Here is a 25,931-nt window from a genome sequence, read left to right as displayed (position 1 = left end):
GAACAAAGAGATATTAACAATAGAGAACAAAGAGATATTAACAATAGAGAACAAAGAGATATTAACAATAGAGAACAAAGAGATATTAGCAATAGAGAACAAAGAGATTAGTAATAGAGAACAAAGAGATTAGCAATAGAGAACAAAGAGACATTAGCAATAGAGAACAAAAAGATTAGCAATAGAGAACAAAGAGACATTAGCAATAGAGAACAAAGAGACATTAGCAATAGAGAACAAAGAGAGATTAGCAATAGAGAACAAAGAGAGATTAGCAATAGGGAACAGAACAAAGAGAGATTAGCAATAGGGAACAAAGAGACATTAGCAATAGAGAACAAAGAGAGATTAGCAATAGAGAACAAAGAGAGATTAGCAATAGAGAACAAAGAGAGATTAGCAATAGGGAACAGAACAAAGAGAGATTAGCAATAGAGACAAAGCGAGATTAACAATAGAGACAAAGCGAGATTAACAATAGAGAACAAAGAGAGATTAGCAATAGAGAACAAAGATACATTAGCAATAGGGAACAGAACAAAGAGATGTTAGCCATGGAGGACGGATCTTTTTCTTGGCTCAGGCACCCAGTGCCCTGGATCCACACTGGGGCTCCCCCTGTGCAGCCTGGCAATTACAGAGAGCTGTGGTTAGGAGATTGTGGCCTCCACCCCTGCATTTTAATGGCTGGAAGGTCGCAGGCTGCAGTCTTGAGATTTCCCTGTGAGCACCGCTGGTTGGCTGAGAATTCTTAGGTCATCTATAAAACAGCACAGCTGGATTCTATACCTAAGCGAACAGTCTGAGTTCAGCACCCAGTAGATTTTCCCTTAGTGTGTGCCGAATGAGAACCCCTTTGTCCTGTGGGCTCTGGATCTCCAGGAATTGGATTGAGACTGTCCAATCTCATTTTACACAGCACCTGACAAACTTTCATCCTATCAGTCTGAGCTGGCTTCAAAACCAGGCGACAGTGGTACCCAGGCAGTGCTAGGACCCACAAAGCTAACATTCATTTGCATAATTGCAAACGTAAAATCTTCCATGAACCAGCGCCATCAGGCAGCGCAATAGAACGGAATCGTAAAATATTCCTTGGATGTGTTTAAGAGCGGTAACCTGGTGCAGTTTTATTAATACAGCTGAAAATGGGCTTATCACAAAAAATAAGCATTTTTAATGGCCCAGAAATTCGGGTCGGGGGCTTCCCGCGGGTGCAAGCCCCCGACCTGCACTTACCTACCGTGCCGGCCGTTGAGCTGTGGGCCCCCGTGGAATTCCGATCCTGGACCTGCTCCAGCTGCCGGCGCGCAGTGCTTGTGTATCCCAGGGGCGCAGTTAGTTCGATGCGTCCCCTGGGATCACGTGGGCCATGGAGAGCCAATCGGAGCAGGGAATGCTTCATTCATAAGTTTGACAGGAAGACCTGTCAAACTTATAAATACTACAAGCCCCAAAACATCACTAAATCTTCAAATAAATTTTTAAAAACCATCACATTTTTTAAATAAACTATAAATTACATGAAATAACTATTTTAAACAGTAATTTAAATTTTTGAAAAAAATAATTTTCGTTTCTCACGGAGCTAAAAATAAACTTACCTTGCTTTAAAGTATTTAAAAATAATAAACCTGTGGGAAAAATGTTTTAATTTTAATTAATTCACCACTTACCTTATAAAAAGCAGGCCTTACGCCTGCTTTTTAAATGTGTAACTTCTGGAGACTTACCCTCCCGGGAAAACCTGTAAAAAAACGTAAGTTCGATGCGCACGCGCAGCCTCTCCCGCGCACGCATTCGAATTCTGAACCCCTTCTTTCAGGGGAACGGAAGTGCTGGTTTCCTACGCATGCGCAGTGCATGCACGAAACCGGCACTTCCAATGGGCCTACGGGTGAGTATCCTGTGCGTACTCACCCGTGGAGACCCGAAGTTCTGGGCCAAATTAAGTGCCCAGTCCTCCACCTGTGAGTAACCTGATTTTAAATCGATGAAAATGACTTTAAAAGAAACTATACTGAACCATTTAATAGTTTCATTGTTGTACACTAGTCAGTTTCTTAGTAAATTAAATATTTTTTATATGTAAAAACTTTAAAAACCTGCCGAGTAGTGCCTGTGTGCCAAGAAACGAAGAGCCTCCTCGAACGGCCGCAATCGGCGGAAACTCACCACCCTCGTTATTTCAATCTGGGGGCATGGCCAGTTTTGTGGGCGGGGCCAGCTTTGGGCAAAATCATTTTTAAACCAGTGTTAAAGATCGCGGAAACTCGATTTACTCTGGACATAACGCACGTTTAAAATTCCCCGGTCTTTTGCACTGGTTCAGCCGATTTCACCCTGATTGCGCGGATGAAACTAGCGGAAACGCGAACCCTATTTACTTAACTTGGCCCTCACCCAAGTCCTGGACTCTGTAAACTGTGGTGAGGAACCCTGTAGAACCTGAGCATACAAATACCCAGTTTGGAAACACAGTGCATATTAACTTCCGCTCCTTTGATTCACAGTACCTTTTATTAGTTGACTGTCAGATGACTCGTTCTTTCGGAGGTTCTGTTACCCACACACAGTGGGTCCCTCCATCAGGTGAGAAATAGTAAAGAGCTGTCATCATAGTTTCATAGATGAGCAGATGGAGGTCAGAGGATATCTGTATAGTTACAGTCAATGTTTCACCACATACATCAGTTAAGAGTCCTAGTTACTGGGTTCCAATTTCAGTGGGTAAATGAACTGTTTAGTGCGGTACTGAACCATACACACAAGGAGGAGCCGGGTTTGGTCCCTGATCCTTGCTGTCAAGGCACTGGGATGTGCCTTTCAATCAGACTCCCTGTTCCTGAGCCAAGGGGAGGAAATCAGTCAGGTTTCCTGTTCGAGGTCATTAGCCAGTGACTCAAGCTAGAAAGTCTAGAAGTGTATATTTGGCTGTTGGATGAGGACAGAATTGAACTCAGTCATGATGCCCTCTGCGTTCACTGTTAGGTTCTCCCTTGAGCAAGGTAGTTGAGGTGAACTTTTCGTCAGATTGAGGGTGCAAGTCTTGGAGAATGGGACACCCTGAATCTTAGAGAATGAGACACTCTGAATCTTGGAGAATGGGACACTCTGAATCTTGGAGAATGAGACACTCTGAATCTTGGAGAATGAGACACTCTGAATCTTGGAGAATGGGACACTCTGAATCTTGGAGAATGGGACACTCTGAATCTTGGAGAATGGGACACTCTGAATCTTGGAGAATGAGACACTCTGAATCTTGGAGAATGGGACACTCTGAATCTTGGAGAATGGGACACTCTGAATCTTGGAGAATGGGACACTCTGAATCTTGGAGAATGGGACGCTCTGAATCTTGGGAGAATGGGACACTCTGAATCTTGGAGAATGGGACACTCTGAATCTTGGAGAATGGGACACTCTGAATCTTGGAGAATGAGACACTCTGAATCTTGGAGAATGAGACACTCTGAATCTTGGAGAATGAGACACTCTGAATCTTAGAGAATGGGACACTCTGAATCTTGGAGAATGGGACGCTCTGAATCTTGGAGAATGGGACACTCTGAATCTTGGAGAATGGGACGCTCTGAATCTTGGAGAATGAGACACTCTGAATCTTGGAGAATGAGACACTCTGAATCTTAGAGAATGGGACACTCTGAATCTTGGAGAATGGGACGCTCTGAATCTTGGAGAATGGGACACTCTGAATCTTGGAGAATGAGACACTCTGAATCTTGGAGAATGGGACGCTCTGAATCTTGGAGAATGGGACGCTCTGAATCTTGGAGAATGGGACACTCTGAATCTTGGAGAATGGGACACTCTGAATCTTGGAGAATGGGACACTCTGAATCTTGGAGAATGGGACACTCTGAATCTTGGAGAATGGGACACTCTGAATCTTGGAGAATGAGACACTCTGAATCTTGGAGAATGAGACACTCTGAATCTTGGAGAATGGGACACTCTGAATCTTGGAGAATGAGACACTCTGAATCTTGGGAGAATGAGACACTCTGAATCTTGGAGAATGGGACGCTCTGAATCTTGGAGAATGGGACACTCTGAATCTTGGAGAATGGGACACTCTGAATCTTGGAGAATGGGACACTCTGAATCTTGGAGAATGGGACACTCTGAATCTTGGAGAATGAGACACTCTGAATCTTGGAGAATGAGACACTCTGAATCTTGGGAGAATGGGACACTCTGAATCTTGGAGAATGAGACACTCTGAATCTTGGAGAATGGGACACTCTGAATCTTGGAGAATGGGACACTCTGAATCTTGGAGAATGGGACACTCTGAATCTTGGAGAATGGGACACTCTGAATCTTGGAGAATGGGACGCTCTGAATCTTGGAGAATGGGACACTCTGAATCTTGGAGAATGGGACGCTCTGAATCTTGGAGAATGGGACACTCTGAATCTTGGAGAATGGGACGCTCTGAATCTTGGAGAATGAGACACTCTGAATCTTGGAGAATGGGACACTCTGAATCTTGGAGAATGGGACACTCTGAATCTTGGAGAATGAGACACTCTGAATCTTGGAGAATGGGACACTCTGAATCTTGGAGAATGGGACACTCTGAATCTTGGAGAATGGGACACTCTGAATCTTGGAGAATGGGACACTCTGAATCTTGGAGAATGGGACACTCTGAATCTTGGAGAATGGGACACTCTGAATCTTGGAGAATGGGACACTCTGAATCTTGGAGAATGAGACACTCTGAATCTTGGAGAATGGGACACTCTGAATCTTGGAGAATGGGACACTCTGAATCTTGGAGAATGGGACACTCTGAATCTTGGAGAATGAGACACTCTGAATCTTGGAGAATGAGACACTCTGAATCTTGGAGAATGGGACACTCTGAATCTTGCCACAACCGATACCAGCATCCAGCATGCAGAGACAGCGTATGTTCCATTCTGAGTAAAGCTCCCACTCGTTGCCCTAACAACATACCTTAAGCACCACCTCGGAAGAAGGTTCAATTGTGACATTCAGTTTCCCACACCGGCCATCTCGGTGAGTGAAACTGCCCGTTTAGTCACTTCCATTTGTACAAGAACTGAATAGTCATTTTTCACTTAAGTTATTAACAACTATTTTTAAGGAACATACTGCATCTGAACTTGGCTGCAGAAGGATTGAAAGGTTTTCATTCCCTGGCAGTTACCCCTCAATGCGATGAGCACAAAGAAACGTTAATTTCAAGTACCTTTCTTTAAATATTTTTCAAACAGCAAATCACAGGAAAATTCATTTCCCCGTACATTTCAGAGAATAATATTGCACCATTAAAGCCAAACAGTTACATTTTTTTTTAAAGATGAGAAATATTCTCTTATCGATTACAATCTGGAATCTGCCGACTGAATAAGAATCATCACGGGGTTTCTGAGGAAAATAAATCTAAGAAGTAACCTCGGACCACGAACCTCAGGCAGTTACACAGCCTTGGAGCCAGGAAGTGGTTTTAGTTCCAGTAAGCCACACAAATCATTTATCCAGTTTGTACTGCATTTTTCTCAGCAGGTTATTCCCACAGTGACTTACAGTGAAAAGTAACAGCAGTGCACCAACAAGGGAGGACAAAAATCTTCCTTCCACATTGCCATGAGCAAGGCTAATCTGTAATAATATTAAAGATCTTACTTTTGCACGCACTTACTGTGAACTTTTTTCATTATAAATTCCTATGTCCACATTTAATGGGAACTGCCTGTGTGAGTTTGTCACACTGTAATTACACCCTTCCCCCAGTAGAGGGACTGCAGCACCACCACAGGTGGGAGGGTGTAATTACACCATGACATGTTTACATAGGAAGTTTCCATTCTAAATGTTGACATGGGAATTTATAATGGAAATATATTAAAGAAAAGACAGAGTCCATGGGGGAAAATTTCAGTTGGTTTGCGCCTCCCGTTAGCGCCTTAAGAGGGCGCTAATGGGGCGCAAAGCAACTAGCGCCCGGGCGCGGCAATGTTTGCGCTCGCGAAATTAACTAGACATTTTGCAGCGGCGCTAAACACTACTGCCACGATCTCCTGCGCCGGCAGATCGTGACGTCAGTCGAGTGTGCAACACCCCGGTAGCGTCCCGGAGCGGATATTGAGTGGCGCCCCCTGCCTTACTGCCTGCCGCTAGCAACAACGGGTAGAGGGGAGCGTTTTGCAGTCAGAAAGGGACTGGGGGAGCGCTATTTAAAGGCGACCGCTTCCTGCATTTTTTTGTTGGTGACATTTTTGCACCACGCATTCTGAGAGAGAGAGAGACTTCTGGAGAGATTCAACGCTGTGTGAAGGAGTTTTGGGTACTGAGCAGCACTTTGCAGGTTCATTTTGATTTGCCCTTCCTTGTATTGATTTAGAAGAGACTGTGGGGGCTGCACTCTGAGCTCTTTCCCTGGGCCTCTCCATTGTTCTTTCCAGCAGATTTGATGTACAGGTCTCTCCAGGCCAAGATTCAAGGCTGCAATGAGCAGGGTGTGGATGGAGAGCAAAATCAACCCTCCCCTTTAAGATAAAAACAGAAAATGCTGGAGAAACTCAGCAGGTCAAGCAGCATCTGTGAAGAGAGAAACAGAGTTAACGTTTCAGGTCGATGACCTTTCGTCAGAACTCCCCTTTAAGAACTGTCCGGTGCCAGTGTGTCTGTGTTCCATTGCTGACTGACATCACATGAGCTTCGCCAGCGCTCTGAGATAGCGCCTCGCTACTCGGCCATTGCGCCTTAAGACAGGTGTGAAGCGCCTGATTTAGCGCTCCAATCACCTCCAGGGGCGATAAAAGCCAAGTTTGCCGTCGGAGGCGATAATTAGCGCCAGGCGGTAAACTTTGCGCGCGGCCGCTAATGGCGCCCCAAACGGGGCGATACTGAATTTTTCCCCCCATGACTTTAAAATGGGGACTGATTTACAACACATACCTAGCCTAACTATCTTATCACCCGGCATCTTACCCACCTTCACTGAAGATTACACTTATTCCAAACTCCCTGTGTGCAGTGCCATGGAAGAGTTACTGGTACAGTTTAATTTTTTTTTAATTCAAATTTTAAAGAAAATAAATCACTCTCTTTTTAATTTTCAATTCCAAAATTCAGTAGTTTTAAATAATTACAATTAATTTTGCAATTAACAGAGAAAGGGTTTTTTGTCTGATTAATTTATGAAACTGAACCTGCTTTTATTGGAGAATACATAAGGTTGTCTCCAGTTGGGGCATCTCCGATAATCTCTCCATCCCGGTGGAGTGGGGAGGTGTTTTGCAATATATTCAGCAACAGGAAGATGAATTTCATCCACCAATTCAGTATACACAATTGCAGTCAGTGCCTTTGAATTTTGTCAGGTGCTGCCTGCAGGTATTCCCAGGTGTGCTATATGTGATCTCATACATAGGCTTACATCGGATATATGGCACAGAAACAGGCCATTCGGCCCAACCAGTCCATGCCGGTGTTTATGCTCCACAAGAGCCTCCTCCCGTCTTTCCTCATCTAAATCTATCAGCATAACCCTCGATTCCCTTCTCCCTCATATGTTTGTCCAGCCTCCCCTTAAATGCATCGATACTATTCGCTTCAACCACTCCCTGTGGTAGCGAGTTCCACATTCTCACCACTCTCTGGGTAAAGAAGTTTCTTCTGAATTCCCTATTGGATTTCTTGGTGACTATCTTATATTGATGGCCTCTAGTTATGCTCTTCCCCACAAGTGGAAATTCTCTCTGTATCCACTCGATCAAAACCTTTCATCATTTTAAAGACCTCTATTAGGTCACCCCTCAGCCTTCTTTTTTCAAGTGAAAAGAGACCCAGCCTGTTCATCCTTTCCTGATATGTATACCCTCGCATTTCTGGTATCCTCCTTGTAAATCTTCTTTGCACCCTCTCCAGTGCCTCTATATCCTTTTTATAATATGGCGGCCAGAACTGTACGCAGTGTGGTCTAACCAAGGTTTGATAAAAGTTTAGCATAACTTCTCCACTTTTCAATTCTGTCCCTCTAGAAATAAACCCTAGTGCTTGGTTTGCTTTTTTTATGGCCTTGCTAACCTGTGTTGCAATTTTTAGTGATTTGTGCATTTGTACTCCGAGATCCCTTTGTTCCTCTACCCCACCTAGACTCGCAAGTAATAAGTGACCTCCCTATTCTTCCTACCAAAATGTAATACCTCACATTTATCTGTGTTGAACTTCATTTGCTAATTATATGCCCATTCTGTAAGTTTATTAATGTCCTTCTGTAACTTGTTGCAGTCCTCCTCAGTATTGACTATCCCCTCCCCCAATTTGGTGTCATCCGCAAATTTAGAAATTGTGTTTTTGATTCCAAATTCTAAATCGTTAATATAAATTATGAACAACAGTGGTCCCAGCACTGATCCTTGTGGAACACCACTACCCATCTCTGCCACTGTGAATAGCCACCCTTTACTCCTACTCTCTGCTTTCTGTCCTGAGGCCAGCCAGCAATCCATTCTGCTACTTGTCCCCTGACTCCGCATTCTCTGACCTTGTTCATCAGTCTATTATGGGGTACCTTATCGAAGGCCTTTTGAAAATCCAGATAAATTACACCTACTACATTACCCTTGTCTACTCTCTGTGTTACTGCTTCAAAAAATTCAATAAGGTTGGTCAAGAAAGACTTTCCCTTTTGAAATCCATGTTGGCTATTCATTATTATAATTTTGGTTTCTAGATGTTCTATTTTCTCCTTTAGTAGGGATTCCATTATTTTTCCTACCACCGATGTTAAGCTGACTGGTCTATAGTTCCCTGGACATGTTCTACCCCCCTTCTTAAATATCGGTATTACGTTAGCTATCTGCCAGTCCTCTGGCACTATAACTTTTTCTAACAAATTATTAAATATGCGTGGTAATGCCTCTGCTATCTCTTCCCTAGATTCTTTTAAAATGCGTGGTTGCAATCCATCCGGACCAGGGGTCTTATCCTCTTTGAGTTTGATTAGTTTATTTAATATATCCCCTTTTTAAAATTTTAATTGCATTTATCTCATTACTAATCTCATCATCCAATGTCATGTCCACCTGTTCTATCTCCCTGGCAAATACTGAAGTCTCACTAACGTGCCCCTTTTACTTCACTGCTGGTAGTCCAGACTTACATACAAACATGCGAAAGTGTCAGGCAGGAAATGACCAACTGGTCCATCCAGCCTGTCCCGTAAAGTCATGTGATGCCTTAGGCACCACAATACAGACACTCCCTACCCACCCAGAACCATGTGAGAGGCAAAAGAACAGATAAAAACCCAGGCGTATTAGGGGGAAGAAAGCTTCAGCAACGTAGTAAAGTAACGTAGAAACAGTGCCATTCCCTTCAAGAGCCAACGGTAGAGGTGGATTTCACTGGCACCAGTGCCCACCCCAGCCAGTAACGGAGTTTCACTGGCACCAGTGCCGACCCCAGCCAGTAACGGAGTTTCACTGGCACCAGTGCCCACCCCAGCCAGTAACGGAGTTTCACTGGCACCGGTGCCCACCCCAGCCAGTAACGGAGTTTCACTGGCACCAGTGCCCACCCCAGCCAGTAACGGAGTTTCACTGGCACCGGTGCCCACCCCAGCCAGTAACGGAGTTTCACTGGCACCAGTGCCCACCCCAGCCAGTAACGGAGTTTCACTGGCACTGGTGCCCACCCCAGCCAGTAACGGAGTTTCACTGGCACCGGTGCCCACCCCAGCCAGTAACGGAGTTTCACTGGCACCAGTGCCCACCCCAGCCAGTAACAGAGTTTCACTGGCACCAGTGCCCACCCCAGCCAGTAACAGAGTTTCACTGGCACCAGTGCCCACCCCAGCCAGTAACAGAGTTTCACTGGCACCAGTGCCCACCCCAGCCAGTAACGGAGTTTCACTGGCACCGGTGCCCATCCCAGCCAGTAACGGAGTTTCACTGGCACCAGTGCCCATCCCAGCCAGTAACGGAGTTTCACTGGCACCGGTGCCCATCCCAGCCAGTAACGGAGTTTCACTGGCACCGGTGCCCACCCCAGCCAGTAACGGAGTTTCACTGGCACCGGTGCCCACCCCAGCCAGTAACGGAGTTTCACTGGCACCAGTGCCCACCCCAGCCAGTAACGGAGTTTCACTGGCACCAGTGCCCACCCCAGCCAGTAACAGAGTTTCACTGGCACCAGTGCCCACCCCAGCCAGTAACGGAGTTTCACTGGCACCAGTGCCCACCCCAGCCAGTAACGGAGTTTCACTGGCACCAGTGCCCACCCCAGCCAGTAACGGAGTTTCACTGGCACCAGTGCCCACCCCAGCCAGTAACGGAGTTTCACTGGCACCAGTGCCCACCCCAGCCAGTAACGGAGTTTCACTGGCACCAGTGCCCACCCCAGCCAGTAACAGAGTTTCACTGGCACCAGTGCCCACCCCAGCCAGTAACGGAGTTTCACTGGCACCAGTGCCCACCCCAGCCAGTAACGGAGTTTCACTGGCACCGGTGCCCACCCCAGCCAGTAACGGAGTTTCACTGGCACCAGTGCCCACCCCAGCCAGTAACGGAGTTTCCTTGCCGCTGGAGAAGGCTGGGGTGAAATTGCTCTTTTATTGAAAAGAATAAGGCGATTGCGAGGTTTCTCCTCAGTAAACATCCCCAGGAAGGTGGTGGAGCTTTGAAATGCAAACCCTGAGAATACAATGAGAGAAAGGTGATTGTAATGCAAAGGTACATTTCTTACAGTGAACAGTTTTAAATTTAACACAATAAATGATGTTGGAATCTTACACGTGAAGCAATCTTGTCTCAGTGAAGCTATATCTGGGTGTCTGTTTCAGTTACCGTTCCATTCTAAATTTTCATTTTTTGTTCTTCTTCCTCCTTGTAGTCCTTTGCTGGCCAGGGGCTGGGTGATGAAGACTACGACATTCCTCCTATTACTCCTCCAAATCTCGGAGATCCGTCCTTCCTTCACCTGATGGATCCTCATGTGGGCTACCATTCACTGTGCCATTCGGTCCCCCCCAATGGCCTGCTCCCTCAGTACACCTACCAAGGCATGGACCTTCCAGCAATCATGGTCTCCAACATGCTGAGCCAGGATGGGCATCTGCTATCAAGCCAACTACCAATGGTCAGTGACTATCTTTTGGCAGAACAATGCTTAGGACGGGGTCTCTCTTTGAAGTTCTTGCTAAAGATTTCAAGTGTTATGTGTTGGGATGGGAATAGGGGGCTGGAGTCAGGATAAGAAAAACCTATTTAGAATCCATTTGACCCAAAGTCAAGGGATGTTTCGTTATGACATAGAGCTGGTCAGGTGTCATTCATTTAATATGGTCATCTTAAATAGCTTGACAGTTTTTGAAATGGAATTCCCAAGGAGAAAGAAGATGGGACAAGCCAAAACACCAGTTGGTGTAGAACCATGGATGTCAAAGTTAAAAGGAGTGGGCTAAACATGACCAGTTGGAAATGGTTTCCCAAAACCTCTACTCCACAAGGAGTAATGAGATTGAATGACAACGAATGGTGATGTTAAATAGCAGATCGCATATCCCAGTGAATTAACTTTAAGATCCTCATCTTCAAATCCCTCCATGCCTTTGCCCTACTTTACCTCACCTCCTCCAGTTGTATACTCTCACTTGCACTCCCAACTCTTTCATCGCCAGTCTATTCCTGTCTTCCTGCTCCCTCTGTTCCACTGGGAGCCACTTCTTTAAGCACTATGGCCCCGTTATTTCTCATGTGATTTGCCCACATTAGATTTCTGATATCCTCCGATAAAAACGTACAGTTGTTTTGTCTTTTACATAAAAAAAATTTCAGAACAAGAAAGCATCATTGGCTCAATAAGCCATTGATCTCAGCCCCACTACGCACCTTCTCACCATATCACTGGATCCCCTTTTCTCCAGAAACACATCTTGTTCCCTCACTTATATTGCCCGTTTCAATTGCCATCCTACTCCTAACATCCCGATTTATCATTTGTACCCCCGGGGATTTGAACCTTTCACCGAGGAATCTTACAGGAGTGGGGAGCAACTGAAATCACCGTCACTCTGATGCTGGGCCTGGGGTTTAAGATCATTACAGGGCACAATGCCGAGTAATGGGTTGGTAACTTTACATTTGTTGTAAAATATCCATTGTTGGGAGAATAAAACCCCAGTACTGTCTAAAGTAGCAAAGGTTTTACTCCACGGACAACATCTAAAAGAGATACACCAAAAGTAGACCATTATAAGAGATCACTCTTAGTCACTACAGGAGCTCGGTTACAAAGCATCCCAGATGCATCTGGACGTAGGTTTCCTAGACTCCTCTCTGATAGCTGTTGTAGATCCTGTGTGAGGTGAGTGCGGGCAGTCCCAGTTGATGGGAGAAATAAATTGTCCTTGGATGAGTCACCTCTTTAGGTAAATTGCTCAGAAAGTGTCTTGACTGTAAGGCCTGAATATCCTCAGCACATTTTTCATGGTGTCCTTTGCGGCTCCACTCTGCCAGTGGGTGAGGGGGGGCCCGATGTATTTCTGTCTTTCATAGACGGGCTCTGCATAGATTGTACAAGCTTCAAGCAAATCCAGTGGCCTTCCTACCCCCAATCTTAGAGAGCTCAGAGATTCAACAAACAGTTGTAACTAGTGCAAAATGCAGAGCCCTAATTATAGATAGTTATTCAGACAGAAGGCAAAAGTACCTGAAACACGGGGAATGTGTAACACAGACTGTACATGCACGGTCCTGTACAGGGAATGTGTAGCACAGACTGTACATGCACGGTCCTGTACAGGGAATGTGTAACACAGACTGTACATGCACGGTCCTGTACAGGGAATGTGAAACACAGACTGTACATGCACGGTCCTGTACAGGGAATGTGAAACACAGACTGTACATGCACGGTCCTGTACAGGGAATGTGTAACACAGACTGTACATGCACGGTCCTGTACAGGGAATGTGTAACACAGACAGTACATGCACGGTCCTGTACAGGGAATGTGTAACACAGACAGTACATGCACGGTCCTGTACAGGGAATGTGTAACACAGACTGTACATGCACGGTCCTGTACAGGGAATGTGAAACACAGACTGTACATGCACGGTCCTGTACAGGGAATGTGTAACACAGACAGTACATGCACGGTCCTGTACAGGGAATGTGTAACACAGACTGTACATGCACGGTCCTGTACAGGGAATGTGTAACACAGACAGTACATGCACGGTCCTGTACAGGGAATGTGTAACACAGACAGTACATGCACGGTCCTGTACAGGGAATGTGTAACACAGACTGTACATGCACGGTCTTGTACAGGGAATGTGAAACACAGACAGTACATGCACGGTCCTGTACAGGGAATGTGTAACACAGACAGTACATGCACGGTCCTGTACAGGGAATGTGTAACACAGACTGTACATGCACGGTCCTGTACAGGGAATGTGAAACACAGACAGTACATGCACGGTCCTGTACAGGGAATGTGAAACACAGACAGTACATGCACGGTCCTGTACAGGGAATGTGTAACACAGACTGTACATGCACGGTCCTGTACAGGGAATGTGTGATATGCCTATCAATTAGTCCAATAAAAGGCGACGAGTTAAGAACGTAACTGAAGGTTTTTATTGGCTAAATAACAGAGCCCACCCTCGTGGGTGATCCGATCCAACAGGGAGGAATACTAGCCAGTCAGCTACCTTTATACCTGGGCAGGTAATGGGCGGAGTCGGAGGTGGTCAGCCCAGGTATAACAGTGCGACAAGAGGCGACCTCGTGTAGTGATGTGACAGTGAGAACAGTGAGAACAATATACAGTGATAACTATAACAGTGGTTTACCACAATGTGTAACACAGACTGTACATGCACGGTCCTGTACAGGGAATGTGTAACACAGACAGTACATGCACGGTCCTGTACAGGGAATGTGTAACACAGACAGTACATGCACGGTCCTGTACAGGGAATGTGTAACACAGACTGTACATGCACGGTCCTGTACAGGGAATGTGAAACACAGACAGTACATGCACGGTCCTGTACAGGGAATGTGTAACACAGACAGTACATGCACGGTCCTGTACAGGGAATGTGTAACACAGACAGTACATGCACGGTCCTGTACAGGGAATGTGTAACACAGACAGTACATGCACGGTCCTGTACAGGGAATGTGTAACACAGACTGTACATGCACGGTCCTGTACAGGGAATGTGAAACACAGACAGTACATGCATGGTCCTGTACAGGGAATGTGAAACACAGACAGTACACGTGCAGCCCCATATGTGAAATTGAGACAGTGAGGAAGATCACTGTGTGGCCAGTAAATGCTCAGGGAATGTACAGCCCCCCCATGGCCTAGTTACATTCTGTCATTCTGTGACCCACGGAATAAGCCATCGCTTTGAGTGCTTAATAAACCAATTGCTGAATGAATACAGGTAAAGCCAGGCAACAAATAATTTTTTTAAATAATTCCCTAACTGCAAATGCTGATTGGAAAGGCGTTCCTGAGTAAACCAATTTGTAGGTTGACTTACCAAGTTCAGTAATTAGCCGAGACCCCTTCACCCTGTCCGTGGGTCGTTGCTTCATGCACACCCCAATTTCATCAAAATGGGAAACCTATTGCTTTTTAAGATTTAAGCAAATTACATTAAAAAAAAAACAACCTCCTGGAGACCAACAGCAGTTCAAGGCAACGAAAAGAGCGAGAGCCGGGTGAACTGATTTCCACACATATTCCATCACCTTAACAGCCTTATTCAGCCTTGAATCCATTTATTTTGGCCCAGTCCTCAGGGTAATGTACCTTTTCTCATTTCCAGCTCCTCTTTATTGTAAATGAAGCGTCTCTACAATAAATCATTTGCCAATACAGAGAGAGGAGTGTGCAGCCTGCAAGTCTTGAAGATTTAGGTTAAGTGCTAATATTCTCCATTTTCTCCCATGTTATTGCTTCGCTGGTAAGGGTCTGCCTATAAAAGCCGACATGAATTTTTTTCCTTGTTGCCATGGGCAACAACTGAGGACAGTGATCATTCTGATTAGGAAAATGGATGTCTTTCCTCTTCACCCTACATACAACATAATAGAAATAATACAACAACAGCACCTCGCTTTTATATAGCACCTTTAATGTAGGAAAACATTCCAAGTAGTCACAGTGAGCCAAAGAGGAGCTATTAGGAGGGTTGACTAAAAGCTTGGTCAAAGAGGTGGGTTTTAAGGGGCGTCTTAAAGGAGGAGAGAGAGGCGGAGAGGTTTAGGGAGGGATTTCCAGAGCTTGGGGCCGAGACAGCTGAAGGCACGGCCTCCAATGGTGGGGCGAAGGGAGTGGGGTACGCACAAGGGACCAGAGTTGGAGGAATGCAGTGTTCTCAGAGGGTTGTAGGGGCTGTAGGAGGGAAGTATTTGAACATGAGGATGAGAATTTTAGATTGGAGGTGTTGGTGGACCAGGAGCCAATATAGGTCGGCGAGCACAGGGGATGGTGGGTGAACGGGACTTGGTGCGAGTTAGGACACGGGGCAGCAGAGTTTTGGATGAGCTGAAGTTTATGGAAGATGGGAGGCCGGCCCGGAGTGCGTTGGAATAGTCGAGTCTGAAGGTAACAACGGCCTGGGCGAGGGTTTCAGCAGCGGACGAGCAGAGGCAGGAGCGGAGACTGGCGATATTACGGAAGTGGAAGTAGGCGGTCTTTATGATGGAGAGGTAATAGAACAAAAAATAAAAATGAGATTATTATTTGAATATTCAGGGTGTTACACAGAGCCCCAGCTCAGCTCCACCAATATCTCAGGCAGCACAGAAAGCTATTTCCATGGAATAGCTTTGCTGTGTGAAGGATCTGATCATTTCCATGGAAGTGTCTTGCGTAGAGTTTATCCTGACTTTATGGAGCTTCAGCAACCCCACAGAAAAATGCTTTCTGTGCAAAACATTGAGTCCTCCAAATAGTTCAGTGGAGCCTTGTGTGGTTCGGAGACATACAGACCAGAAAGGTCCCAGATTCAACACCTGGTCCGTGGTGGGTTAGTTGACCTCAGCGGGGGCCACAGTGGTGACTGCATGCCCCAGGGCATGTATGGACATTAAGTGGGGGACAGGATTGGGCTTGACTGTGATGCTTAAATGACCTGCTGATTCTGTCTTTGCTCAGACATGGATAATGGCCATGAGGGCCAGATGCCCTCTAGTACCATAGAGGTTTACAGCACAGAAGGAGGCCATTCGGCCCATCATGTCTGCCAGCTCTTTGCTAGAGCAATTCAAACATAATCTCACTGGCCTGCAATCTCCCCGTGCACCCCTGCATTTTCCTCTGCTTCAAATATTTATCCAATTTTTCCTTAAAAGATACAATGGTCTCTGGATTGATACTCCCAGGATTCATTTCACAATGGACCCTTGCAGCCAGCACGCTCTCAGAGGTGAAAGGGCAAGTCCACTTAACCAACTGCCCCTCAACATCTGGCCGTTTCAGAGAGTCGTTCAGAGTCCAGACTCGGGAGTTCCAGTGTGTTTAGTCCTGTATGTTACAGCCTCCCAAAACATTTTTTAAAAAGCATTTGCAATTAGCCTTCATTGTATGATTTGCATATTCATGAGACGACAGTTCTAATTATTGGGGACTGTTGTCTTTTTGCCACATAATTAATTTAAACGACTGGCCAAAGTGATTACAATACTGTATTAGAAACCTCCAAGGATCTGTAGCAGGGAATTCAAAAAAAATTATCTGTACTAAGAAACTTAATATATATAATTCATACAAAAGACTGCTAATGACCTGGCACATCCTCGCACTGCCCATGTTCCAGTTGTTTGCCTCTTCAAGCTGTAGGTTTATTTCTGTTACGACACTCTGCATCTCGTTCCAAGAACAGAGAGCCGGAGACACACCACTTCCCATCCATTGCTCTTCTTGTCAAAGCCCAGTGATTTAAAGTTACTGGGGCCAGAATTCCAGGGCTGGGGAGGGGCCAGCCCAGTTAATACCGAATTTTACATCGTATTCACAGCACAGAAACAGGCCATTCGGCCCCACTGGTCCGTGCCGGTGTTTATGCTCCACACGAGACTCCTCCCACCCTCTTCATCTCACCCTATCACCATAACCTTCTATTCCTTTCTCTAGATGTGTTTATCCAGCCTCCCCTTAAATGTATCTCTGCTATTCACCTCAACCACTCCCTGTGGTAGCGAGTTCCACATTCTCACCACTCTCTGGATAAAGAAGTTTCTCCTGAATTCCCGATTGGATTTATCAGTGACTCTCTTATATTTATGGGCCCTAGTTTTGGACTCCCCACAAATGGAAACATCTTCTCTATGTCTACATTATCGAACCCCTTCATAATGTTAAAGACCTCTATCAGGTCACCCCTCAGCCTTCCGATTCTAGAGAAAAGAGCCCCGGCCTGTTCAATCTTTCCTGATAGTTATAATCTCTCAGTTCTGGTATCATCCTTATAATTCTGCACCTTCTCCAGTGCCTCTATATCCATTTTATAATACGGAGACCAGAACTGGCAGGATGATGTCAACCTTCAGAATTCCCGCCAGTACTGCCTCATTTCCCTCACCCACTTAGCAACCAATAAGATTAATTGAAAACCTTCATCACAAAGGTGCTCCTCGCCTCACGGGACACAGAGGGAAGTGAAATTCCAAACGGACAATTGCAAATCAGCCGCCCATTCCACACTCCGCCCGATCTGCTTTGCCAACAGCCCGTTTTCTCATCTTCAGTGTTTCTATAACTGATAAACAAAACTGTTCAAAGAAATTTAATGCCCCAATCTATGATTTTTCTGCCCGGGTTTGCTTGCAGCTGTTTAATCTGTAATTCCAGAGACTCCAGACTCCAAATCCTGGAGAGTTGGCATGTCAACCCTGGCAGCTCGTGAAATACAGCTCAGGTTGAAATTGCTTTGCCCACTATTTTTGAAGAATGGGTTAATGGCTCCATTTAGATTGTGCCCTCTGTAATTTGACATTAAACGGGGTTGCTAGAATAACGCACGGAAGGATTTGAACCCTCGGCACCCTCGCTGTATATTGGTCAGAGACGTCAACAACAACATTGCCATCTGATGGTGGATGGTCAGTACTGCATGTCCCCCGTGTTCAGCTGGTGTGACAAAAGAAAAATTAGCAGGAAAAAAACTGCTGCCTGATCACTGGATAGAGGCCATTGTTGACATCTTTTCAGTTTGTTCTTGGATAGATAAAGCCTTCCAGTTTGAGGGAATGACGGTTTGTGTTACTGGGTGGCATTCCCTCTTGCCATTGCTCCCGTACACAGTGAACAAAATGGAGGCTGGAATGGGTGTTTGTTAAGATAGAAACATAGAAACACAGAAGATAGGAGCAGGAGTAGGCCATTCGGCCCCTCGAGCCTGCTCCGCCATTTAATGAGATCACGGCTGATCATCCAAATTCAGTACCCTGTCCCTGCCTTCTCCCCATATCCCTTGATCCCTTTAGCTTTAAGAAATATATCTAACTCCTTCTTGAATATATTTAATGAATTGGCCTCCACTGCCTTCTGTGGTAGAGAATTCCACAGGTTCACCACTCTCTGGGTGAAGAAATTCCTCCTCATCTCTGTCCTAAATGGCTTACCCCTTATCCTTAGACTGTGACCCCTGGTTCTGGACTCCCCCGCCATCGGGAACATCCTTCCTGCATCTAGTCTGTCTAGTCCTGTTAGAATTTTATAAGTTTCAATGAGATCCCCTCTTATTCTTCTAAACTCTAGCGAATACAAGCCCAATCGACCCAATCTCTCTTCATACATCATTCCTGCCATCCCAGGTATCAGTCTGGTGAATCTTCGCTGCACTCCCTCCATGGCAAGAACATCCTTCCTCAGATAAGGCGACCAAAACTGCACACAATACTCAACGTGTGGTCTCACCAAGGCCTTGTACAACTGCAGCGAGACATCCTTGCTCCTGTACTCGAATCCTCTTGCTATGAAGGCCAACATACCATTTGCCTTCTTAACCGCCTGCTGCACCTGCATGCTTACCTTCAGCGACTGGTGCACAAGGACACCCAGGTCTCGTTGCACTTCCCCTTTTCCCAATCTATTGCTGTTCAGATAATAATCTGCCTTCCTGTTTTTGCCACCAAAGTGGATAACCTCGCATTTATCCACATTATACTGCATCTGCCATGCATCTGCCCAATCACCCAACCTGTCCAAACCATATTGGAGTTTCTCTGCATCCTCCTCACAGCACACACGCCCACCCAGCTTTGTGTCATCTGTAAACTTGGAGATATTACATCTAGTTCCCTTGTCTAGATCATTAATATATATTGTGAATAACTGGGGTCCTAGCACCGATCCCTGTGGTACCCCACTAGTCACTGCCTGCCACTCGGAAAAAGACCCATTTATTCCAACTCTTTGCTTCCTGTCTGCCAACCAGTTCTTTATCCAGGTCAGTACCTTACCCCCAATCCCATGTGCTTTAACTTTGCATGCTAATCTCTTAGGCGGGACCTTATCAAAAGCCTACTGAAAGTCCAAATACACCACATCCACTGGTTCTCCCTTATCTATTCTACCAGTTACATCCTCAAAAAATTCCAGTAGATTAGTCAAGCACGATTTACCTTTTGTAAATCCATGTTGACTTTGTCTGATCCTGTCACTGTTTTGCAAGTGCTCTGCTATTACATCTTTTATAATGGACTCAAGCATTTTCCCCACTACCGATGTCAGGCTTACCGGTCTATAATTCCCCGTTTTCTCTCTACCACCTTTTTTAAATAGTGGGGTTACATTAGCTACCCTCCAATCCATGGGAACTGTGCCAGAGTCTATAGAATTTTAGAAGATGACCAGCAATGCCTCTACTATTTCTAGGGCCACTTCCTTAAGTACCCTAGGATGTAGATTATCAGGCCCTGGGGATTTATCGGCCTTCAATCCCGTCAATCTCCCTAACACCATTTCCCTACAAATACTGATTTCATTCAGTTCCTCCCTCTCATTAGACCCTATGTTCCCGGACATCTCTGGGAGGTTATTTGTGTCCTCCTTTGTGAAGACAGAACCAAAGTATGTATTTAATTGGTCTGCCATTTCTTTGTTCCCCATTATAAATTCTCCTGATTCTGACTGCAAGGGACCTACGCTTGACTTCACCAATCTTTTTCTCTTCACATATCTATAGAAGCTTTTACAGTCAGTTTTTATGTTCTCTGCAAGTTTACTCTCATACTCTATTTTCCCCGTCTTAATTAGTCTCTTTGCCCTCCTTTGCTGAATCCTAAACTGCTCCCAATCCTCAGGTTTGCTGCTTTTTCTGGCCAATTTATATGTCCTCTCCTTGGATCTTATGCTATCCCTAATTTCCCTTGTTAGCAACGGTTGAGTCACCTTTTTTGTTTTATTTTTATGCCAAACTGGGATGAACAAATTCTGTAGAGACTGACAGTTAAAGCCTAAAACCCAACCAGCGTACCAGAAACTGACAGGTACAGAAGCAAACCCATACTCACATACCAGAAACTGTCAGGCACCCATGATAACTGCTGTGCCCTTATTGCACGCTTCTCTAATTTCCCGTTTAATGCCATCCCCAACCTCAGCATTACTGTTTGGGGGTCTGTATACAACTCCCACTAACGTTTTCTGCCCCTTGGTATTTCTCAGCTCTACCCATACAGATTCCACATCATCAGAGCTAATATCCTTCCTTACTATTGTGTTAATCTCCTCTTTAACCAGCAATGCTACCCCACCTCCTTTTCCTTTTTGCCTGTCCTTCCTGAATATTGAATACCCCTGGATGTTGAATTCCCAGCCTTGGCCACCCTGGAGCCATGTCTCCATAATCCCAATTATATCATATCCGTTTACATCTATTTGCGCAGCTAATTCATCCACCTTATTACGAATGCTCCTCGCATTAAGACACAAAGCCTTCAGGCTTTTTTTTTAACACTCTTAGACCTTTTATAATTATTATTTACTGTGGCCATGTTTGATTTACACCCTTGATTCCTCTGCCTTCCACTTTTGCTTTTCTCCTTCCTGTCTTTTGCTCCTATCCTTGCTTCCCTTTCCTCTGTCTCCCTGCACAGGTTCCCAACCCCCTGCCATTTTAGTTTAAACCCTCCCCAACAGCACTAGCAAACACTCCCCCTAGGTCCCGGTCCCGCCCAGGTGCAAACCGTCCAGTTTGTACTGGTCCCACCTTCCCCAGAACTGGTTCCAATGTCCCAGGAATTTGAATCCCTCCCCCTTGGCACCATTCCTCTAACCACGTATTTATCTGAAATATCCTTCTATTTCTACTCTGACTAGCATTCATGTCCATTAGGGAAGGAAACCTGCCGTCCTTACCTGGTCTGGCCTATATGTGACTCCAGTCCCACACCAACGTGGTTGACTGTTAAGTGGCCTAGCGAGCCTCTCACTTGTATCAAACCTGCACATCAGTGGTTCAAGAAGAAGGCCCACCACCACCTTCTGAGGGCAACTAAAGGTGGGTAATAAATGACACTCACCTCCTGAGAATTAATAAAAGAAAATGACACTGAGTAAACAATTTCACTAACTGATGTAGCCCTTTTACGCCCAAAATACTCCCATTACAGTTCATGCTGTGCATCCTAAATATAGAGATACTTACAAACTCCCAAAGTGAAATACAAGTACAGCACGTGGGTTTATGGCTTTTCCACATCCAGTGTAATTGTCTGACTCCTCATGAAGAATCCATCTCACGGAGCTTGGGATTTATGCTGAACCAGCATTGGTTCCTTTGGAGAATGGAGACACTCGCCAAACAATCCCACGGTCACACTAAGCTGCTTCTGCTGTCCCTGGATCCTTGTTGTCACCCCCTTCTCTGAGTGCTATTGGTAATTCTCTACCAGTGTCACTTGGAGTTGAGGTGAGGATGCAGAAGAAAGGAAGACAGGCAATCGACAATCCCTACTGCCACTGGCAGGTGAAAAACACTTCACCACGATCAGCAGTGCCATTCTGCTGTCTCAGAGTCCAGCATATGGAGCAGTTTACACAAAGCCATCAAATAAGGTGATTGCGAGTGATCTCTACCGCCTCGAAGCACAAGGGCAGCAGGCGCATGGGAACACCGTCATCTTCAAGTTCCCCTCCAAGTCACACACCATCCTGACTTGGAAGTATATCGTCGATCCGTCATCGTCGAAGGAACTCCCTCCCTAGTGGGAGTACCTTCACCACACAGACTGCAGCGGTTCAAGAAGGCGGCTCACCACCACCTTCTCAAGGGCAATTAGGGATGGGCCATAAATGCCGGCCTTGCCAGCAACGCCCACATCCCAGGAAAGAATTTTAAAAAATGAAATCGGCAATTTCAACAAAATATCTGCAGGGCTGGTGAGGAGAGTGGTGTGGTTTGGGAAACGGTGATAGGGAAGGCTCGTGGGCTCAGGATCTTCCACACTGACTTCACTTTGATCAGTAATTATATATTCAAGAGTCCATTTGCATGATTGAGATCATTGCATTAATTAAGCATTTATAAAGAAACAAAAGCTTTGCCCATAGTTTTTAATAAAGACTGTATCCCTTTAAATCTCAGATTGATTTATTCAATGCACAGGCAGAAAACCCTTTCTTAATAATTCACTATTATACTTTAAACCAAACCAAAGCCAATGGTAATTCATATTTTGAAGAAAAGAAGTACCTTGTGTCCCCAATAATGTGTGCATTAAGCTGAATCCCGCTCCAGATTTACAAAAAGAAATAATGAGAAATGAACAGGAAGCGTTTGTGTTCAATGAAACAGTTGTACAGTATTAGGAGAGAGAGCTAGGGATTATACTGGGCTAATCTGCAAAAACATCAGCTTGTTAATCTGCCCTCCGTCGAGGGGTATTACATAAACCGTAGCCACACAGATCCAAACAAGGTTACATCCGTCTCGTCTGTTGTGAGCTCTAAATGTGCGATTCAGAAAGATCGGTTAATCAGACCACTGCTTGATGTTGTCAGTCAGAAGAGCCCTTCTTTCCACTGAGTTGTGTAAGCTGGGTTGCGTAGGCAGAGGGATAGAATATAAATCAAAACAGATTGTATTGTTACTGTATAAGGCTTTGATCAGACCCCAGCTGCAGTTCTGATCACCTAATCATAGGACAGGTATTATTACTCTCGAGAGGTTAGAGGGCCCAGGCACTGAAGATGAATATAAAGGTCAGGAATTTACAGTCATGAGGAAATGTTAAGGACGTTTGGCTTGCTGACTTTGGAAAAGAGGACACTTCGCGGTGTCATCAGCGCGGTTTTCAAGATTATAGAGGGAATTGACAAAGTTGATCCAGGAGAATGTTTGCCTGAGGAAAGGTCTAAACACCAGCTCAACATTGGGGAGTTAGGAGCAAGAAGTGAAGGCCGTGGGAACTTTTATTTTCCCAGAGGGCTACAGCGTTATAGAACAAGTTACTAGGGCAGGTCAATGAAGCAGACAATATAAATCTGTTGATGTTTTCAAGAGTGAGAAGGGAACGAAGGAAATTATGAAACGACAGATAGGTGTGGGTTAGATCCAAGGAAAGGGGACAGGCTTGTTGGTATAATGGCCTTTTCCTAAAACTGATCTTCCAATTGCTTCCATATGAAAAAATGACAAAAATGACCAATTTATTATTTACAAATGAGTGAGCAGAGTGGGTTTCAGATCCTACGCCCATTCCTGTGAGATTTTTAAAAAGTTATGTTCATGAGGCCCTCCCAATTTCAAGCGCATTCCTTCATCCAGATATGGAAGGTGACCCAGACTGAAGACTTCTCCAGCACCCACTGGCCCACTGCAATCTCCCAGCAGCGGAAGGGCTGAGATGAGTAAGCTCAAGTTCTTGTTTTTGTTTTTACTTTAGCCATCCCTAATCTCAAAATGGAATTGCAACACTTCCCTCACGTCTACCTAGTGACCTGGCAAAGACTGGTGGAACTCAGCCTCAGACAACCCTGGGACTTGGGCCAATGACCATTGGGATGACCAATATATAGCCGTGTTTTTTTAACTAAAATTTTTTTTTCAAAAAAATGTTACAGAAATGAGTTCCTAGCCCATGCAACTAACGTGCTGTTAAAAATTCATCTTTCTTCACCAGATGCATGGAATGGGCCACCCCGAAGGTCCTCAGTACGATTCAGGACCTCAACACCCAATGGTCAGTCGGTCAGGAATACTGCCGCCTAGTCACATGTCTGCCATTAGCCATTCACAACTGAATGCTCAGGTCAGCCTGAACGTGGGTAGAAGTGGTCTTACTCATGGCTCTCCCTCGCCCCCTGGAAGCAAGTCTACCACCCCCTCACCCTCCAGCTCAGCACATGAAGAGGAGGCCGATCCCCTGTCCAAGGTACAAATAAATATTTGCTTCTACCTGCCTGACATTGGTTCCTTTGTTCCGTAGCTACTGTGGATAACTGTCCTCCACACAGCCTGCCATCAGTGTTGAGGATGTGTCCAGAACAGGTCAAGGGTAGACTGACCCGCAACAATCTAGTTCAGTCATTTTTGAGTCCTTCACAAACATTAAAAACATAGAATGAAAATCTCTTAATGATAATAAAATTGTAAATATGCATTAAACATTCAGAAAACAATAGGGACGAAATTCCTTAAATAGAGGTCAATAACCAGGGGGCATAGATTTAAAGTAATGGGTCGGAGGTTTAGAGGGGAGTTGAGGAGAACTTTTTTCACCCAGAGGGTGGTGGGGGTCTGGAACTCACTGCCTGAGAGGGTGGTAGAGGCAGAAACCCTCATCGCATTTAAAAAGTACTTGGATATACACTTGAAGTGCCGTAACCTACAGGGCTACGGACCAAGAGCTGGAAAGTGGGATTAGACTGGAGAGCTCTTTTTTGGCCAGCACAGACATGATTGGCCGAATGGCCTCTTTCTGTGCTGTAAATTTCTATGATTCTATGAGAACAGAAGAAGCTAAAAACGCATAGCAGGTTGATCAGCGTCTGAAAGAGGAAGCCTATTTTTTGTGCGAATTTTATGTTCATTAAGATGGCAGAAGTTAATGCCACGGATTGGAACAGTTTCCATTTTGAGCACTCCCGAGCTGGGTTACAGGAAGGTGAGATGCAAGGTAAAGCTCCCTCTGCTCTGAGCCAACAGGTTTATTCTTAGAGGAGCACCTCCTACTGCATCAGTGCGTACACACCTGTTCTCTGACTTTCTGTTGAAAATCAGTGCAGACTCTCCTCTCAATGCTGGCCTTACCTGAATCCCACTGCTGCTGGAAGTGACTCTGGCCACTGCATACTCAGCAGGAATCTGCTGCATGCTATGGATGGGAATTCTCATAAGAATTCAAGGGAGCAGTGAAGGAGAGAGAGAACGGGCAAGGGGAGCAGTGAAGGAGAGAGGGAATGGGCAAGGGAGCAGTGAAGGAGAGAAGGAATGGGCAAGGGAGCAGTGAAGGAGAGAAGGAATGGGCAAGGGAGCAGTGAAGGAGAGAAGGAATGGGCAAGGGAGCAGTGAAGGAGAGAGAGAATGGGCAAGGGGAGCAGTGAAGGAGAGAGGGAATGGGCAAGGGAGCAGTGAAGGAGAGAAGGAATGGGCAAGGGGAGCAGTGAAGGAGAGAAGGAATGGGCAAGGGAGCAGTGAAGGAGAGAGGGAATGGGCAAGGGAGCAGTGAAGGAGAGAAGGAATGGGCAAGGGGAGCAGTGAAGGAGAGAGGGAATGGGCAAGGGGAGCAGTGAAGGAGAGAGGGAATGGGCAAGGGGAGCAGCGAAGGAGAGAGGGAATGGGCAAGGGGAGCAGTGAAGGAGAGAGGGAATGGGCAAGGGGAGCAGTGAAGGAGAGAGGGAATGGGCAAGGGGAGCAGTGAAGGAGAGAGGGAATGGGCAAG

The 25,931-nt window shown here is 45.5% G+C and overlaps 1 protein-coding gene across 10 annotated transcripts in view; it reads left to right on the top strand.

Annotated features, from left to right (window-relative positions):
* tox2 (TOX high mobility group box family member 2) overlaps nucleotides 1–25,931 on the top strand; it is a 293,416-nt gene that overhangs the window by 225,889 nt on the left and 41,596 nt on the right. For 6 of the 10 annotated variants that reach the window (XR_015080694.1, XM_086005921.1, XM_086005920.1 and 3 more), the window contains 2 exons: nucleotides 10,897–11,142; nucleotides 24,171–24,422. Coding sequence is in view for 9 of the 10 variants with exons in the window: in XM_086005921.1 (XP_085862047.1) it covers nucleotides 10,897–11,142; nucleotides 24,171–24,422 (498 nt within the window). In the remaining variant the exon portion in view is untranslated. The remainder of the gene's footprint in view (nucleotides 1–10,896; nucleotides 11,143–24,170; nucleotides 24,423–25,931) is intronic. The other 4 variants (XM_086005925.1, XM_086005927.1, XM_086005924.1 and 1 more) reach the window with 2 other exon arrangements.

This window comes from Somniosus microcephalus, chromosome 13, assembly GCF_052327205.1.
Source record: "Somniosus microcephalus isolate GS21.2 chromosome 13, FLI_Smic_1.0, whole genome shotgun sequence".
In the NCBI taxonomy this organism is placed as follows: Eukaryota; Metazoa; Chordata; class Chondrichthyes; order Squaliformes; family Somniosidae; genus Somniosus; species Somniosus microcephalus.
The sequence above is the reverse complement of the archived record's forward strand: the minus strand, read 5'-3'. Positions and strand labels throughout refer to the sequence as shown.